Consider the following 19,383-nt stretch of genomic DNA (forward strand, 5'->3'; position numbering starts at 1 on the left):
GCAAATTAAAAAAAATATATACATATATATATATATATCATTATCACATCACTTTTCTTCAGTCATTTCAGTGTTATTGAGAAATAACAATGTAATACTGATATAAAGGCATTTTAGCGCTTTTGTGACATTTTCTGTGATCTGTTGAACTGTTCTGTTGATATCAGGTAACTTTATTCACAGACTGACTCAAAAAAAATCGAACAAATGGGGCAAACCATTTTTAGGGGATTGTTTATATGTTCATGCCAAAAAGATAAGGAAACTCTGCCATAGTTATGTATATTGCACCTTTGTATTCACAACAAATTGTATACAGTACTGTAGCTATCCTTGTGGACAGTCAGCTAGAGTGAAAGTTAGTGAAAATGGGAGGGTAACTGAGCTGTTTGACCAAGAATCATAGGTTGCACATCACAGAAAAGATATATATGTCTTTTAGCTATAGCTATCAATACAGCTATGTCTTGCACTAATTTTCAACGTATAGTTATCCATCATCCCCTAAATAAGCTGCTAATATTTCTGCTTGTCTCCATCTATATCTAAATGAAATGTAAAATACAGCCTTATTTTGGACTTTGGTTGCTAAAGTGGACATATAGTTACAGCTTTCGATGTGCCATTTATCATAGTGTGTTTAAGGGTTTCCAAATTATATTGGACTGAACCGTGAGTTCTTTTTTAAAAAATGACATGTAGTAACTACATTTTCAAGTGCTACACAACTGCCTCTGATGAATATTATTATATGTTATGCATGTTTTCTGTACAAGTATCTGTCTTTGTGTATATATGCCGCTCTACAACATTAAAATACATTTTGGTTTTGTGATGCGCAGGCTTCTACTGTTTGGGTTATGGTTCTTAAATGGTTCCGGTTTTAAATGCATCAGAAAACTTTGGTCTTGACAGCCAAAGATCAGACTATTTGATTTATCAGGTAACTGAACATAATATGATGCCAACTGAAGTCTTGTCACATTGTCACGTGGTTCATGTATACATGGGTTATAACCTAAAAAATTTCATTTCCAGCCTCCAAGAACATGGTTGACAGATGGCAGTGAGCACATGACTTGGTAAAAGTTGACCCATCCATTTTTTGTAGCTTTCATTCTGTAGGTCTCCGCTCATGTGATGAATCTGTATCCATGAATTACACAGAGTTCTATTTTCCACAAATCAGACATATATGGCTATTTAAGATCCAATTTTAGGCAATTTTGAACTTGAACAATAGGTCTTTAAATGTGTATAAGTAGTAGTCTTTTTGAAAACAGTGTTATTAAAGGAACCATATCGGTATATAAATGGTCTGTTTCTCACTATGTACCTTAACTGTACACAAGTACTTATCTGTAATATGTCATGGCTCAGTTGATTTGTTGTGTACTTTCAGCTAATTTATGGGACATGTTACAAACAACCAGAAGGTTTTATCACACTACAAAACCCTCACATCCCAAATAGAGCATTTTGTCATATTTATCACAGCTATTAGGCTGCCAACGCGGTGTGGTGCGGTTATATATTACATTGTGGGAGGCCTGTATATCTTTAAAAGTTATTGCTAACGCTGCAGACAAAATAGCGCGGCCTGTTCACATATCATCACAACAAAATATTCTCACTTACTCTGCATAACAACGTTCATTTGGCTGGTGTTGTTGTTGTTGTAGGTGTAAAAGATTAGGTTAGGTGAGCCCTTCCTTCATGCATTTATGTGACATTTTTGCACATATATTAACTCATGTTCCGCATTTTTCATGGAAATATTACTTCCCAACACCAAACACTTCTTTCGTTATGGTCATCTCGAAAAACTTAAAATACACCTAAAATTTCTGACCCGGAACGTCACATTCCCGTTGTCACTGACACTTTGACAGACGACGCCCTACTTTCGCAGGTGCCCGATTAATACGCTATCTGAACAAAACAGGGATGGATTTGTGTTTCATGCGCCCTGGTGCACTTTGAATCAATAACAACCGTCATAAAACATCAAATCATTTGTAACAATAAAATATTTGGTGACATTAATCAAATACTTCTAATAACCGGTGGCCCTATTTCTCGCCTCGGGTCAACAAATGGGCGAAGCGTCACACCTGTGCTTGTCGAAACATAGCCAGGGTGAAGTGACAATGATCACTATAGAGACATCTTTCAATAGATCTGTGAGCGATAGTCCAGATACCCTTTGGCTTAACCTATAGATTTTCATTCACCGCTAAAACCACATATGCGTCCAGTACGTGCGATCGCGGTAATATTAATTTGTTACTTTTTCACAAATTTATTTCTTGTACAGTGTAGTTAACTTTCACATTTTCTAACTGCCGATTACAGTATAATCCCTGTAACTAATCACGTGTACCTACATCTCCGACTCTAAATCGATACACCTGTGCACTGTACCATACACATGTTCTTAGCCTAGGGTGATATTGTAAGCTGAGCTCTGGCTTCTGTTGTCGTGAGTCGTAAACTACACCTACGGGCTTTTTTATGACAGTGTAAGATATAAAACATCGGTATGATAAAAGAAAGTGTTGACAGCATTTCAGTTTTGAATGTATGTGTGTATGCTTGAGGGTTTACGTCGTACTAAGCAATTTTTCAGTCATATAACGACCAGGATCTCGAGTTATCAAGTGACTACATATAGTCCAACCGTGCTTTCTTGTGGCAGGCTGAATCCATTACGTCATTACGCTGCCGCGGAAGACGCCAAACATGACACTCCACCCAGTCACATTATACTGACACCGGGCCAACGTACCCGTCCTGTTTCCTTGCTTTAATCTCTCAGTGCCGGCCAAGCGAGGCTGCAACAATTACCAATTATTCAAGTCTTTGGGATGATCCAACCCAATTTAATCCCGATATATATATAAAATCTTTAAGATCAGGCCCCCGCTTACCAATCCATATCTAATCATGAATCATGAAGGTACACGAGATCGGGTGTTCAGACCCGGACGTATAGGCTCCCTGGCTCGATCTTTGTTTTGAAAAAGACGCTTGCGACACATGTACCAACACAGTTACATAAGAATATCTCATTGTTAAAGGGCCTGTGGCCACTTATGTGATGACTGACAGATTAATGTGTTGTTTATTTATTTTATTTGTGTTTTACGCCGTACACAAAAATATTTCACTTATACCACGGCCAGCATTATGGCTGGTGGAAGCCGTGCAGAGCCCGGGCTAAACATCTGTAGGTTGCTGGAAGGCCTTACCTCGCACGTCTGCAGAGGAAGCCGGTATGAACTCCAATTAAACTCATAGCAACCGCATTGCTGAGAGGCTCCGGGGTCATTGGGCCGCGCAGCCGCTTTAATCACCTTGGCCCCCGACTACAGTGTTGTGGAAACCGGAGCAGAGCACGCGAGGGAAACCACCGAACAATCCTAGGTGACCTCGAACAAAATTTTGCAGCACGGAATAGTAATGTAAATATGCAATATTTTTAACTTCAACGTTTTAAATTTTTGAAATATTTTATCAACGGACATCTGTTATTGTATAAGACTGCAGAAGTTTCCGTTGTGAAAATAATGAAGTATTTTAACTATAAGTGTTTACAGTTGTCCAATTTAACGTTGACATCATCTCTTTTTGTTTCCAGAACGTTCCGACGACAATGGTGATACCCGTCATTCATGCTTACTAAAAAAAATGTAGTCATTGTTTTGGGAGGGGGGGGGTTGTTGTTGTTGTTGTTTATTTATTTATTTGATTGGTGTTTAACGCCCTACTCAAGAATATTTCACTTATACCACGGCCAGAATTATGTTGAGAGGAACCGGGCAGACCTCCCCACGTACGGCTTAATTTATTTATGTGTAGCCATTTTCTTAATATCATTGTAGGGAAAATTAATGGACTGTTCAGATTTGAGTGGTTAGTTTTTGGCCTGACAAGCCACAAATTGCATACACGAACAGTATACAAAATAACACAAAATTCTAACACAATCACAACCGCATATATGCTCAGATAACTTACAGTTTCGGATCAAAAATCTGCGAGGGACTCAGCGGCCGAGTGGTTACCGTGTTGACGCAGTACAATAATTCGGGTCCCTCACCAGTGTGGTCGCTGTGAGTTCAAGACCAGTTCATGCTGATTTCCGCTCCGTTTGTATGTGGGATGGTCTGGAAGCAGCCTGTGGATGGTGGATGTTTTCTCCTATCATGACGCTGGTCACAGGTGTACCAGTGAAATATTCTTGAGTGCGGCATAAAACACCAATCAGATAAATAATCCAAAGCCTGTGCAGTTCGCCTTTGAAATGTCTTGTTCGTCTCCGTGATTGAGTACAGATGCTGCGGAAGGCGAACCATACATATCGTATAACTCCCGCAAAGTTCTACGGTCTTTCAACGAGTCATCCTGTAAGGCCCCAAAAATGCGAGCGTAAATCAACAATCGCTGAGCATGCAGAGCACTTTATTCAGAACCGTCGTCCATTTTCAGCGACAAAATGCACAAAGGAGAACGTATAAGAACCGTTGCATTGAAAGAACCATCAGAAGTGGCTCACACATTTAAACACATAATATGCAATAACTTTCTTGTACGAATTTAACACTTTATTGACTTAGCATTTCAAGTATAATTTCCACACACTGTAACATAATACACGAGCTCTAAATCGTACATTCTCATATCAATAGTTTCACATTCATATTCTGACAGAGACTCAGGAGAAAAGTGTTTTACATGCCGCGATAACTTTCTTTTCCTTACAGCCTGTTGGACACAAGTTCTCGAGACACAAATGAAATTTATTTGCTTATTTCATTGCTCTTTAATGCAACACTCGAGAAGTTTTCTCTTACATCATGATAACCGTCATTATTGGTGGGAGACACGTGGTCTCCAGCGAACTTTTGGGGAAAACCACACAAAGAGAACACCATCGATCCCTTATTGAAATCTATGCCAAAGGGTAAAATAAATAAATGACGTCAAATTTTCTATAAATCAGTATCTTGCATGTTCTTTTCTTCCATGGACTTGGTCTCGTGGACAAGTTTCAGTTTTTTCGCCATAGTGTAGGTAGACTTAGTTTCTCGAAGGTATCGCTGGAGCTTAGAGTTTACCCTTTGACTCTTTGCTCTCGCCCTCGAAGCCTCTCTTTGTAAAGGGTGGGTAATTTTAATCAGTCTTGGGAGACTGTTTTCTAGAGTACTGCAACTGTTACGAAATGTGAAATTTTGTGACTTGACGCAGGCCTTTGCTAGCTTCTTTAATTCTAGATTTGGTTGAAACTGGTCATTGTTGACTAAGGGAAGAGAAATGGCAGGGGCCAAGCTGTCCCTCCTGTAGAAGTTGGGTCGGTCTGCTGTGTAAGGGGGTGAATGGTTATGGAATGTACTCAAGGACGCTCTCCTGGATGCGGACTTCGAACCACTAGCACTAAAGCACGGTACAGTGTCTACATCCGCGGAATGAATGGAGTATTTGCTCCCCGACGTATTCCCGGATACTGGAGACATACTAATATTCCTTATTCCTTCTTGTACTGAGCTTACCGCTTTGAAAGTTTCCGACATTCGCCTTTCCTCTGAGACAAGAGACATCCTGCGAGTTTCTCTAAATTCGTTGATGTCCTTTAATGAGGACGTGTCGTGGGCTCGTCTCTCTGAGTTGATTTTAGCGAACACTTTCCACTTCCTGATATGTTTGATGGCCATGTTTGTTTGTTTATATCCCGCCTCGGGATCTTCCACTTCACAAGAACACGACGCATTCCCGTGGTCGTTTTCGCCTGCCCTGTCGGAGCCTTTGCCGTTTTCATACAAATTTTCTTGTATCTTCCCCTGTTGTCCCAAATCTGTGTCCCTTTCAGCGCTCACTGCTCCACAACCTTCCTTGGGTACACAGTTTGCTTCTTTCGATGTCACAGGGGTTAACAACTTGGGTAGTTTAAGATTTCCGTCTTGTTCTTCATGATCACTCTGTGATTCCGACGTTTTGCTTTTCGCCAAACTGTTGATGACTTCTGCCCGAATTCGCCTTAGGTTTCCCAGTATTTCCACTGATACTCTTCGACGAAATAGTCCCGCTGTTTTGCTCTGCTTAACAGGATCCATACCCGATTTGGAAATTGTGGGTCAGTTTAGTTTATCTTCACAGAGCAAGTTTTTGCCCTATATCTTGCATACATGAATGCAAAACACGTGACACGAGCAATTTTCATACATCTGGTAAAGGAGAAGTATGGATAAATATGCACTTCTGTTTTTGTCATAACTAATAAGATACTTATTAAACTAGTCCGAAAGTATGGCGTTCGATGAACTGGCCTTGACTGACAACTGCTTACAGTCTTATGTTTGAGGTGACGGTTACTATTGATGTATTGTACCTTGTCTGTGGCCTCGTCTGGGATCTGAACACTTGTGTCATAAACTTCCTACCGGTGTTTAGCCCAATGTTTTTTGTTTTCTACGCCCTGAGAACCAAGCAGTCATTAAAACAGGGCCTCAAACATCATGATGTTATAAATACTATAAACTGTGCCATTGTGTGTTGAAATGAGCAAGCAATTAGCACAACAGCTTTTCTCAGGTTTAACATTGTATCTAATATTAAACTAACCAGACGGTTTACAGTCTGACCTCTTCACTGGAGTAGATACATGTATTTGGTTTACCATGCTTTGTAGCGAGAAACTTCAGACTTTCATGCTTAGAAACTCAGTCAAAATGGCGCAAAAGAGTTCAACACATACATGTTTACCACAGCCTAAAAGTTCCCTTGATGATATATTCAGAGAATCAAATCAGTGAAGATAGGCACAATTTAAATGGACTTCAAATTTCAACACAAGATCAATTCATCTAGGAATTCGCAATCTTCGAGCTGATGAATACCATGGAGCATCAAAAAGAGATATAGCGGCATGTGAATACATAACCCAGCTCCCTCTATTGGTCTTTACCTCTCAAGTCGATCACCCCCTAAGGACAGTACAATCAAGATCTAATTCTTGATTTATCAGAACTGGGTACTTTGAACGTGCTGTGGTCCAAAGGTGAATTTGGCGTTCGGACTACATTTTGAAAACTTCACCGGATGTTGTCCTCCGCTACTATGCCACTTTTACGGAGCTATAACATAAGTGGATGCCTTTGTATAATGTAGCTCCATGGAAAATAACAAACACAAAGGCTGTATTAAAGATCCAATACCTACTGTATTCTGATTAGAAGTCACACAGATAACATCAACATTTATTTCGTCTGTAAATGCGTAGTTACATGATCAAAACCGAGACAAAAAAATCACAAATATCACTGTAATTGATGACTTCATCGTATCTTATTTTCAAGTACAATCTAAATAGGTATGATCCCATATATGTAGGAAGTAAATCATAAACGCATGAGCTTGATCAGGAATAAATGGGAAGCCTCACTAAATACATTTCGACACACTTTCTTGCTAAACAGGATTTCTAAAATTTACACTATTTTACTCACCGAGTTAAAATTATTCAAAGTTTTACTTATCAAGACACCTTTATGCTCAAACTTTTGAGTGCTGTTGGTAACTCCTGCACTCTGATGTACATGTGTGTGTAGTTAAATGCAGATTTATACTCCAATCTCTATCTCATTCAGTATTGTGCACCATAGGCTATTCAACTATGAAGGAATGTTCTGGCTTAACGCCACTTAGGCAATCTGGAAGCCATATCAAGGCGAATGCCACTCTGACAGGGTATCTGTAATAAAATGCTGTAAAGTACCATTCAGCAACAACTGAAGTCTTCACTATGTTTTGATGACACTGAAGCCGACTGGTTCATATCAGTTATCATAAAAGATGAATGTCAGCACATCCTTCTCATATGTTATGCAGCATAACTCATCCTGGTGTACTAAATTTCTCTCTTACTCTTTTGCAGATAAGAGAACAGAAAAGACCAAGTTTATCCGATTAATTAAGTGTATTGACACATAAATCTATATTCATTTTTTGCAGGGCTTCATTAGTAATTCATTCTTCGAAATATAAATTGGACATTTTTCATATTAATGACCGATTTGGTACCGTTATCATGTCAGAGCTTCCTCACATCCAACATCTACTCCTTCCCAGAGACAACAGAATACAAACACAACGCCGAAAAACTGTAATTAACACACATGCACATCACAGAGCACTGCCCGCCATAATGTCTAGAACAATTGTAATACAGAATCCCTATCTGACTAAGCACTGGTTTTCCCCTCTCTTCTCACTGTACCCACTGACAAACCCACAGGCTACAGTAGAGATCAAAGATTTGCAGGAGGAGTTAGTCATGCTTCGCATGCAGCAAACGCCATATCTCTCTCCTCTTGCAATTCTTTAGCGGTGGCGTCCATTTTCTCACGGGAGAAGTCATCTATTGGCAGACCAGACACGATTTCGTATGAGTGGTCAGGCTTGACACGGACAGGGAAACTGTAAACAAGCCCATCAGGAATTCCGTAAGGGTTCCCGTCACTGGGCACTCCCATAGACACCCAGTCATTCTGCAATACAATACACAGCCACTATCAAGTTTGGACTTCAGGTGAAAATCACTTAATAGCACAGAAAAAAATGATAAAGTGTATCTTTATAGTCATCAGTAAACACAGGGCATGTGTGATAATAAAATTTAAAATTCAATTTATTCCTAAATTAAGACTAGCAAGTCCCTTGAGTGTTTACAAAACACATAAACCCCGTTTTGCAAAGTACGAAAACAACAGTCTAAAATCTGTAAAATTAAGACAAAATAGATAACCCAATGCCCCCTAGCTAAAATTTCATACAGGTTATGTCTACAATGAGGGGAATGTGTACACCAAAATTGGAAATCATGTTGAAAAATAGGTTTTTGAGAAGTCATGTCCACAAGAAATACAAACTGTGATGAACACTGCAACTCTTGTAGATGTCCCCTATTGAATTTGCATTGTGGCATAAAAATGATTGCGCCTAATATTTTTCACTTACCCCCTTTGTCCCAAACCACCAATCCCTCATATGGTCACAAATGGCCTTGGCAGCAGACATGGCACTGGAGAGCTTGCGTGCCTTGATCACAGCACCTCCTCTTTGCTGAACAGTCTACAGTAAACAAAAACATCACATTCATTGGTACCAAATGTAAACATTAAAAGCAAAAAATTTTTTTGGTATTTATTTATTTATTTGATAGCTTTACGAGTATGATGGCGGTCTGTTTTACTGGTGGAGGAATTGAAATGCCCAAGGTGAACCACCCCCCTTTGCCTGCAATAAGTGTAGACCAAACTGTATTTTCCACACCACAGGATTGAGTTGTTTGTACATGTATATTTGCATGTGGTTTAACACTACTGTTACCATTTAGGAAACGTTGTTTCCTAATAGCAGACTGGCCCTACGCGTAATTCTGGCATTGTTTACAGTGCTTCCTCTCTGGAACACCAGGCCAAAGACACCAGACATGACACTAAACACAGTGGTACTGGGCCTGCCAGTACTAATCCCATCGCCATATGCTGAGTGTCAAGCCAGCAAAGTGCCAAGAAAATCAAGTCAAAGATCTGCTGTATGACATGAATCAGTCTCCTGATCATGGAGACCAGACACCAGATGACTATCACTCTATCAAGTGAAGTCTACAGAAATAAAGATGGGTCAGAAATTTGATCAGGATAAAGGCGAAAGATATTTCTCCTGTTTCATGCTATTTCTCGAACTCACCTTGATAAATTCGTTTTTGAGCCAGCTGTCGTCTTTGACAGCTTCAGGCACTGGGATGTCCTTCCCATCTATGTTGACTATAGCGTGGCGAACATCTGGGAACTGGGTGGAGGAGTGGTTTCCCCATATAATACAGTTCCTCACTTTGTCATGTGACACTCCCAGTCGAGAAGAAATCTAAGAAAAAAGCAAAAAAGTCGTCATGACATAATTTTCTACGAGGTACTTATTTTGACATGCAATATGTTAACACCGTTAAGAAAAATGAGGTCAAATATCGAAAAGAAGAAAAATCTGTTAGATTACATGACAAAATATTGAGTGGCATGAAAGGGTACTACCCTAATTCCTCAACCTTCTTGCAAATTAAAGAGCAACTTTCAGTGCAATTTATTCACATCCTTAATTTGATTTTGGAGACAAAACTACACTGATTGGATTGCCCTGAATGAGGGCTTCACAAAAAAGTTTGGCTTTATCAGTCAACACAGAATATATGCCTTCAGAATTTGCTTGAATAAACACCTTGCAAACATGTGAAAAAGTTGAAGAATTACAATACCCAAAGAAGGTGGAATGACTTCCAAGTATACCTATTTACAAGTTACAACCCATCCTGAACTCCCAAATCAAACATTGCTAGTCCATTTAATTTTATTTTATACCAATGCCCATAATCCATGTCTCAATAATCCCTGGCTTTTTAAATGAGCTTTCGCTGGAGAAGATCAGCTAAATACACAAGTTCAATGTAGAAAATCTTTTAAACCACCTTTAATCACCCTGTAGCTTGTTAATTTCTGTTGGTTGTAAAGCTTGAAGGTATTTTACCTGAGCCTGAGCTCTGTTCTGATCCAGGCGGGTCAAGCAGGTGAAGTTCTGTGGTGGTATAGACGGATCATACTTCCTAGTGACTAAAGCGTTGGTATTAGCTGGGTTTCCAACAACAACAACCTGAATAAGACATGTAAGCAACAGACAACATAAAATACCAAAATATGACTCAATAGCACATAAAGACCTTAAAATGCTTCTTTTGATGCTACCATAAAGTTTTCAGATAAGAACTTAATCTAGCTTTAATATTTGTAACTCATTAACTTTCAAGATGCCATGAAAGCCAGACAGATGAATCAATCAGATTCACAGAAATATTAGGTCTTGAGGCATGTTAATCGGAGCTAGCCTTTAACACTATCTCACTGGAGATAAAAAGATCAACATGAACATAACCATAACATAAAGAGTATCTCTGAACAAGTTGTGCCATAAACACTAACACCATTACTGATCTTCACGCACTAACCACTGCTATTTAAACACGTCCTTCTGTGTAGCTTCCCAAGAGTTTAAAACAGATGTCTGGGGATATTTAATACATTCCACCATGTTACCTACAACCATTGTAATTAGAATGGAGATGAAATAAGACCTCATACATGCATGCAGCATGCACCATTAACAATGCACATTTCAATGTTTATGTAATACCTAGTTCTTGCAAATATCAGCTATGGCAATTTGGTTAACACTGACAATGCTTGATATTCGATCTGCAAGTATACCTCAAACACTGGCAAACCTATAAACCAAAACTGCCAAACATCAGGCAATGCTGTGATGCTTTTCAGAAAGTTGGAGAGATAGGCAATGAACAATGATATTATATAAGGCTGAAGACAGACCTCACACAATATTTTAACATTATCCTTTCCTACTGGTTTCAATCTGGTTTTAACACCACACAACACACCCGAGGAAATATTAGGGAAAGTTATTTTCCACTTTCGCTCAGATAAAGTAGGAAAGCAGATGAACGGTGGCGAACTTTAGAAACAATTTTTTGTTTTACTGCTTCTGTGGCCTGTTGTACAAAGTGTGGATAACTTTGTGACAACCACACTAGTCATGGCAATATGTCATTTCATAATTTTGCCCAAATTCAAGAGCACTTTGAATGAACGATTACGGTAAATCACCTAAAGTTTCACACATGAGTTACTGTCGTTTACTTTCGCACGATCTGAGTTGGTGGCAGATGACAGAAGAGAGTGATTAACGTTCCCCGGCCCTTTTTATTACCCTGCATGGCACTTCGTAGCTCTTGTTGGTAATCCTCGCCACATGGGGGTCAAGTCACTGACAGTAAGGTGTGCAGGTATCCTGACTAGTAGTAGGTCTACATCTCTAAATATATCCATGAATGAAACCGAAGAAAATGGAAGTCGATGACTATTACAAACCTTTAAATCCAAACACTGTCTGAATGCATCACTATGCCAACAAAGCATGTACATGCACAATGTACACTGCAGACGAACTGATTATTTCAGTTAGGCCTAAGTGGAAGTCACCTTATCTGGTGAACGGTTGTCGTCTGAGAGCCCTCATTATGCAATGAATATGTGTACAAATGTATTTCAGCTAAAAACGAATTTCACTGAGAAACCTCTGTCATCAGCTTCCCTTGGTCCATGTAATTCCAATGTTTTCGTTTCTTTACAGTCGGGACTGTCCACCTATTGCACAAGAGTTCCTTTTCCAGTATTTTTTATATCGGGAATATCCATTAAACACAGAAAACATACTCCATGCAAGGTTTCCAAAAACTAGGATGATTTACTTTTTACCCCTTTTCAACAGAACTATGCGCGAGTTCTGCATATCCGTCGACAGGATTTATGTGAGTTGTTATCACATGTTGTATGATGTTTTATGTTTTATGATTTCCTGTATACAGTTTTGCCCAAACATGACTTACTGACAAGATTATTGTTTTGCCTTTCACTAGCAAAAATCCACGAAATGATGGGTAGACACATGAAAACATTATGTCCTGTGGACTGTGGCTTGTATCTACCAAAATTTGGTCTGAGGGGACGCAATTAAAATTTTAAGTAAATAAAGTATTCATGTTTACAAAATATGGGCGAAAGTTGACAGTCTTTCAAATTACACCAGAAGGAACAAGAAATGTTTAGCTGCAGCGGTACAAATGCACGTGTAGGTGTCGTTTAACAAAAATCTTTATCTCGTCTGCTGGCCGACTCAGTTAGCAAGTATGGATTCATGTGTGCTAAATTCTGCTACAGCTTTGTATACGGAGGGCCCTGCAGTTCAAAAATGGATAACTGACATGACACATCATTAATCTCCACAATGTTTTCTCCCAAATTTCCATTTTTCACAAAATAACCATAATAAAACAATCAACCTGTTTGCAAAGTGCATGTACTAAAATTATTCTGAGTAAACTGAGGAAGACAGGAACTAATGGTGGTAGAAGACCAACTGCTCAGTGAAGTGTGAGCTTGTTTATGACATTCTTGAACTGTCAGTATAATCCCGACCACCCTCGGTGCCCAGTCCGTAAGAACCACAATCAACACAATGAATCATGGGATACAATTTCCGAGTCCCAGGACAAAATTTTAGGTAATTTACCCTATGACTTAACACCACATCGGCAATATTTCAGCTATATTGTGGTGTGTGAGCACACTTTGAAGAACAGCTTTCTGGTTTCACAAGATTTGTTTTAAGTCATAAAATGAGAAGTGTGTGTTACAGCTCTGACACCTGTCCAACCAAGGCACTGAAACATGAGTATTAGCTCTATCTACAAACAGAAATCTGACCTTGACCGTTTTCCTTGGCCACCTTGTCAATGGCCTGTCCTTGAGTCATGAAAATCCTAACATTGGCTGCCAGTAGATCCTTTCTCTCCATGCCTTCCTTACGCGGCATGGCACCCACCAGGATGGCCACATCAACATCCTTAAACCCCACCATTGGGTCTGCTGTGGCCACAACCTCTGTTATTACAAACAAAAAATAAATACTAAACAATTCTATTTATGGACATTGCATATTTTTGATCAGATGGATGAAATATAGAGTTTCAACAAGCAATACCCTTTCCTATTAGGGAATTTAGAAATAGATGTTCTTCTTGAAAAATTCTGGAAAGTTTCAGCATGCAATGAAGAGTGTGTTATGAGAAGTAAGGCTGACCTCTAAGCAAGGGTAGGGCACAATCCTGGAGCTCCATCACCACGCCCTCCAGCACGCTCAGCATGGGCTGAATGTCCAGCAACAACAACTCAATAGGCTGAAACCAGAAAAAAACAAAGACATTTACCAGGTGATACATTCCTAGGTGCAGTTTAAATCAATGATTAGATTAATTCCATTTTTAATTTATTTGATCAGGGTTAAACACCATTATCTACACTTTAAACTTCTCTTATAAGACGACAGAACAAATCACCATATTTATGCTACATTCAAGAATTTGACAATTGCACAACAGTGGTCCAAGTTAATGAGTGGAGGGACACCACAGACCTTCAGCAAATATCTGACAAACCTCTTCCCTCATAGCCATACCCAAAACAGAGAGAGCTGGATTTGAGCACAAGACCTCATAGGCCAAGGGCCTGAGGGTTGCTGTCAGGTACTTCGCCTCCAGACTTAATTCTGCAGTGAATCCACCTGGAGCTCTATCAAGTTAACATAGCTTTGCAGTCTACACTCTTACTTCATGGATCGATGTATTACGGAAAGACACCTTAAGGGAGCTACAAAAGCTTTTGTATAAATGTGTAATTTATTTAAAAAAAAAAAAAAAAAAAAACCTGATTAGCTCCAAACACATCTCCTTTGGCCACAGAGTAAAGGAGAGAGTAGCCGATTTGACCCGCGGCTCCGGTCACCACCACACGCAGAGCTTAACTCTGTAAAACACAAGACAATTGATTGAAGGGACATGGGCTTGCCTACATGGATGAAAACAGATTTTCAATATGATAGGACAGTAGGAGCAATGTTTTATTCATCGAAAGTCACTCCTGGACCAAACTTTAGCACAATACACAGTGGTAGCAGACTGAGGTTTTGTATCAACGTGGATCTATGGTGTTTTTATAGAACATTCAAAATAGTTCCCACAGGACTGGGGATATGAAGCTGTATTATAGTGTAGTCATAGTGTACAGACTGCATCCTAGTATGTCTGAGATGCCAATGCATATTTCTTTTTTTTTTTTTTCTTTTGTCTGTCTTGTAAATTTTCTTCAAATTTTGTAAGAGCCAGCTCAACTAGCCACCTAGGGCTGAATGCACATTAAATGAATGTTATTAATCTGTCCTCTCATGAATATGAACTCATGAATGAGCTCAACAAAATACGTCATCATCAAGCAGCCTAGTGCTGGTTTAAATGTTATGTAATTAGGTAATATAATACACTGTATGTCTAGGGTTGACGACTTTTGCACCTTTCATGATCAAACGCCCTTGTTTTACTGGGTGAATGGGGTCAAGGTCAACATTCCGGACCAACCCTGACATTTCCATAACATCCCTCAGGAAACTGCCGATCATTCATTTTACAACAGATTTTTTGGGTTAAGCAGATTTTGACAAACAGATAGCTCATGGAACTGCTGAAAAATGTTTAAAAACTTCATGATCGTACCATTTTCAGTAAGTCGTTCAGCCCGGCGTGCACTACACCTCGTCCAAGGATGAGCAAATGTCGAGCGCAAGTCACAGGCAATCAAATACGGCTCAATAGCACATAACGCCTCTGAATGGAGAGCTAAGGTGCATTCTCCGTGGGCGAGGACATTTATAACATTCTCCTATCTGTGGATGTTTTCGCCATCGTTTGTTACCGGTGACCTAAGCCTACATCCTCTGATACTTTTTACTTCACTAGTTTAGATATGGAAATATAACGCTGGGATTATGGTAGAAAAATGGTAACAGCTGAAACAAGTCGCGTCATACCACACGTGTTACAAACTCCACTCTTCACATGACACTTCATATGCATATCAGAAAAACATCTGTCATTGGAGCCAATGAAACCACGTATCACGGAAACTCAAACAGTCTTGGAGTTGTTAAGACGCCTGTGAATTACCAAGAAATGCACAATTAATGTGAAGTGGCCGGGGAGGGGGCGTTGGGGTTGAACATCCATCCAAATAGAGATCAAAAATGAGGCAGAGATTCAAACTGTGTTGCAATCATGTTGTAATTCGATCTGTAGGCTATCCAAATTTACCAGTAGGCCTATGGCTAAATTTGAAACATGTCGTATATGGCCTAGCCTACCAGATTCGATTCTTTGATGCAGCACAAAAATGTGTGTCCGGATTTACCTTTGTCTCCAGTGCGGAAAATGCAAGCTTTGCAAAATTTTATTTTCATGTACATCTGTCAACTACAAAATCGGCTCTACACTCTGTTGGATCACATTTGACACATGTAGGCACGAATATCGTATACAAGTCTATTCGTTAGTAGGGCCTACCTTTGTTGTTAACACATGTAGTTAGGGTGTAGAAAATGTTGCGTTACATCACTGGCGACATGCTTGCATACATTATCTTCACGCCTTTTAGTTTTCTTAAACTAAGAAACTAAGTATAATGTCTATGCGTTGTGATGGCTCACTGAAATGGCATGGAATAAGGGTAAACGGCATGCATCAGTTAACAGTTAAGAAACAACCAATCACAGGCCAGTCCAATCTTGCAAATCATTCCGATCAGCCCCCCCCCCGCCTCCAAGTCATGATCAGTACTGTTAATTAAAGATATTCCTCATCTGTCTAGAAACGTTTTATGGGTGTGTGTATACAGCGTTTATGATGATGTGAATTAATATGAAGCGTCGGTCCACGGACCGCATATACATGTATAGGGGTCACGAAAACTGTGATGTTTCACATATAGCCGGAGATATATAGTTGTCCCCAGATACAGTATATATATATATATATATATATATATATATATATATATATATATATATATATATATATATATATATATATCACCCCACGCTCGTTTGGCTAAAAGGCAAATTATTATGCAGATTATTAAAAATTGCAGTTAAAAACCATCGAAATGAAGTAAAGGTATATATATATATATATATATATATATATATATATATATATATATATATATATATATATATATATATATATACGCAATATGGTATTTCAGATTTCAGATTTCAGATACAGTTTTCGATGGTTTTTAACTCTACACTGATACCTTTACTTCATTTTTACATTTTCCTCTTCTTTAAAATAATCTGCATTTATGTTAATGTTAATTTGATTTCACTCATACGAACGTATATTCATGTGTATGTAGTCATACAAACCGGACAGAAGCCGGATTTGGACCAACCGCACGCCGATTCGCAGCCCGAACTGGAATGTATGCATGTACATTATCTGAGTTGGCGAAGGTTTTATTAGAACTGCATTGCCTAACTATACAGCATTGCCTAAATGTAGCACTTGGATTATACTCAAAATTAATTTTCTATAATACACCTGCCTTTAAAAATAGAGACTAAATGAACATCGATAAAATATCCTACATAAAGTTTAAAAATCGTATACATGTACCTTTTTATTTGTATGATGTTCCGTAACCGAGGTATCGCGGATCAAAGTAACCACGTGACACTGTATCTATTTTGCCTTTCAGCCAAACGAGCGTGGGGTACGAGTCACGTGACGTCTTGTTTCCGGTGTCTTTAACATGGCGAACCCCAAATAGCCCAGTAAGAAATCCAGACTGAAAACTGATTTATATAGAGTCACCAAGCATGTCAGAAAAATGCCGTGGCAATTTAGGTATCTTACCACAACCCGTCCGAAATAACTAAGGTTATATTATTTGTTGTCTTTATGCCTTCTTTGGGAAGCATGGCCCTTCCATCGCACCGTAGATTAATCAGAAGACGTTTGTTATCAGTGTAACGTACTGGTTATAGATGTCTCAGGAGGACACAGAGGGGTGTGAACAGAGATATCACAGATACCCTTCTGCGTGCTCATACCGGGATATATACTCACAGCATGAACAGGTAGGTAACTAATGAGGGATTGACACTAAGATAAATAAGTCAAATAACTGTTCAGAAAATACATATTATTTTCTCTCGAGAAACATAGGTCTACATAAATAACTGTTCAGAGAAAACGCATTATCCTCTAATATATGCATATACGATCCAGTCTTTCAGTGTGCGAACTGCTGATAGAATACATTATATCTGTGTTCGTCTTGAAAGAGGATGTCTCTTGAGAGAAAGTACATACAAGCATCCCGCCATGGGACGCATCAGCGCACGAACTGTCCATCGTTATAATTATCAATATCCTTCTCTCAGAAAAAAAATATATGTAAAAAGCTGATGGACTTTAGAGAAAACAATATTTTCTCACGGGATTCATTAAACGCATACATAAACATCCAGCCTTTTTTGAGGATAAATGAATATACGTAATAACTATATATATCAGATTAAACACATTAATGTAGCATCCTTGAGATTCGCAAACAACCATGTATATATAAATTATCCTGAGATAATAGATTGGAACATTAATGCGTAAAAATATATTCAGAGAATATAGCCTACTCCCAAAGCCCACATAAGTTACCATTACCCACTTTCGACCGACACCATTGCCCACCTACGTTACCATTACCCATCTACGTTACCATTACCCACCTTCGTTACCATTGCCCACCTACATTACCATTACCCACCTTCATTACCATTACCCACCTTCGACACCTTTGCCCACCTTCGTTACCATTACCCACCTTCGTTACCATTGCCTACCTACATTTCCATTACCCACCTTCATTACCATTACCCACCTTCGACACCTTTGCCCACCTTCGTTACCATTACCACCTTCGTTACCATTACCACACCAATGAAATACATTGCCCAACTTCGTTCCGATTGCCCACCTTCGTACCCAATTTAACACTAAGACGTGTAGTGGATGAATCAGTTTAACACTGCGAGCTGATAGCACGCTGCGTCGCTTGCACAAATTTTCTGTACTGTAGCCCAATGGTTGTTCAGCCTCCTTAGCTCGTGTTATAAATATGTGAAGTTAAGTAATACCATTATATAGTCTTCAGAGATCTTTCTGCATGATATTATATAGAAAAGTGATTGCTAATTGTTCTTTTATTCACTACCTGATATGATATAGGCAACCTGTACGCCATGTTCCTAGATTCGTTTTCTACATGTGTTGTGGACAGCTTCGGTGGCCTAATGATTAGAAGTCCACCTCGAGGTCGGGAATACGTGATCAAAATATGTGTCGGGTAGTACAAAAGACCTTAAAAAATGCTACTTGTTGTTGCCTCGATTGGTGCTTAGCACTGAAATATTAGCGTAAGGGAGCAGGACTGGTTAGCCCGGTGTCAGTATGATGTGATGGGGTGGGGGTGTCATGGTGTCCCTTTCGGTCTGTCCCACACAAGAGTTCTTTTTCAACAGGGATCCTCGTTGAAGTCACCGCTGCAAGCTACTTACCTTCCCAACTGACCGCTGGGGCCTTAAGAAAACTGTACTTAGAAGACATTTTCACTCCCCAAAGTGAAAGTTGGAATATTTATTTGTTACACATGACAATCTGCATCTTAAGAAATAAAACCAAAGCGTTTCATGTATCCTGTAATTAAGTACGACGTAATAACCCGAAGCATGCATACATACTTGCATGTATATTGAAAATAAGCTGAGAAGAATCAAGGAACTGTCAGATATAGGTGCTGTAGTGCTTGTCAA

The 19,383-nt window shown here is 39.2% G+C and overlaps 1 protein-coding gene across 1 annotated transcript; it reads right to left on the reverse strand.

Annotated features, from left to right (window-relative positions):
* Positions 1-7,210: 7,210 nt before the first annotated feature.
* LOC135466990 (malate dehydrogenase, cytoplasmic-like) lies at positions 7,211-18,483 on the reverse strand. Its single transcript, XM_064744744.1, has 8 exons — positions 18,453-18,483; positions 14,388-14,479; positions 13,765-13,861; positions 13,378-13,565; positions 10,582-10,704; positions 9,751-9,927; positions 9,016-9,129; positions 7,211-8,546 (listed from the first exon to the last, which is right to left on the reverse strand). Exons 1-8 carry the CDS (start codon positions 18,481-18,483, stop codon positions 8,331-8,333), a joined length of 1,038 nt encoding a protein of 345 aa, XP_064600814.1. The 3' UTR covers positions 7,211-8,330.
* Positions 18,484-19,383: the final 900 nt, after the last annotated feature.

Source organism: Liolophura sinensis, chromosome 6 (assembly GCF_032854445.1).
Source record: "Liolophura sinensis isolate JHLJ2023 chromosome 6, CUHK_Ljap_v2, whole genome shotgun sequence".
Classification (NCBI taxonomy): domain Eukaryota; kingdom Metazoa; phylum Mollusca; class Polyplacophora; order Chitonida; family Chitonidae; genus Liolophura; species Liolophura sinensis.

What these genes read in the sequence shown, in the direction of transcription:
- LOC135466990 (XM_064744744.1), bottom strand. Translation starts at nt 18,483, where the DNA reads ATGGTAACGAAGGTGGGCAAAGGTGTCGAAG. An exon ending in TGCCCTACCCTTGCTTAGAG is followed by an intron (nt 13,566 to 13,764) that starts GTCAGCCTTACT and finishes TTGTAATAACAG; the next exon opens with AGGTTGTGGCCACAGCAGAC. An exon ending in AGAACAGAGCTCAGGCTCAG is followed by an intron (nt 9,928 to 10,581) that starts GTAAAATACCTT and finishes CTTTTTTCTTAG; the next exon opens with ATTTCTTCTCGACTGGGAGT.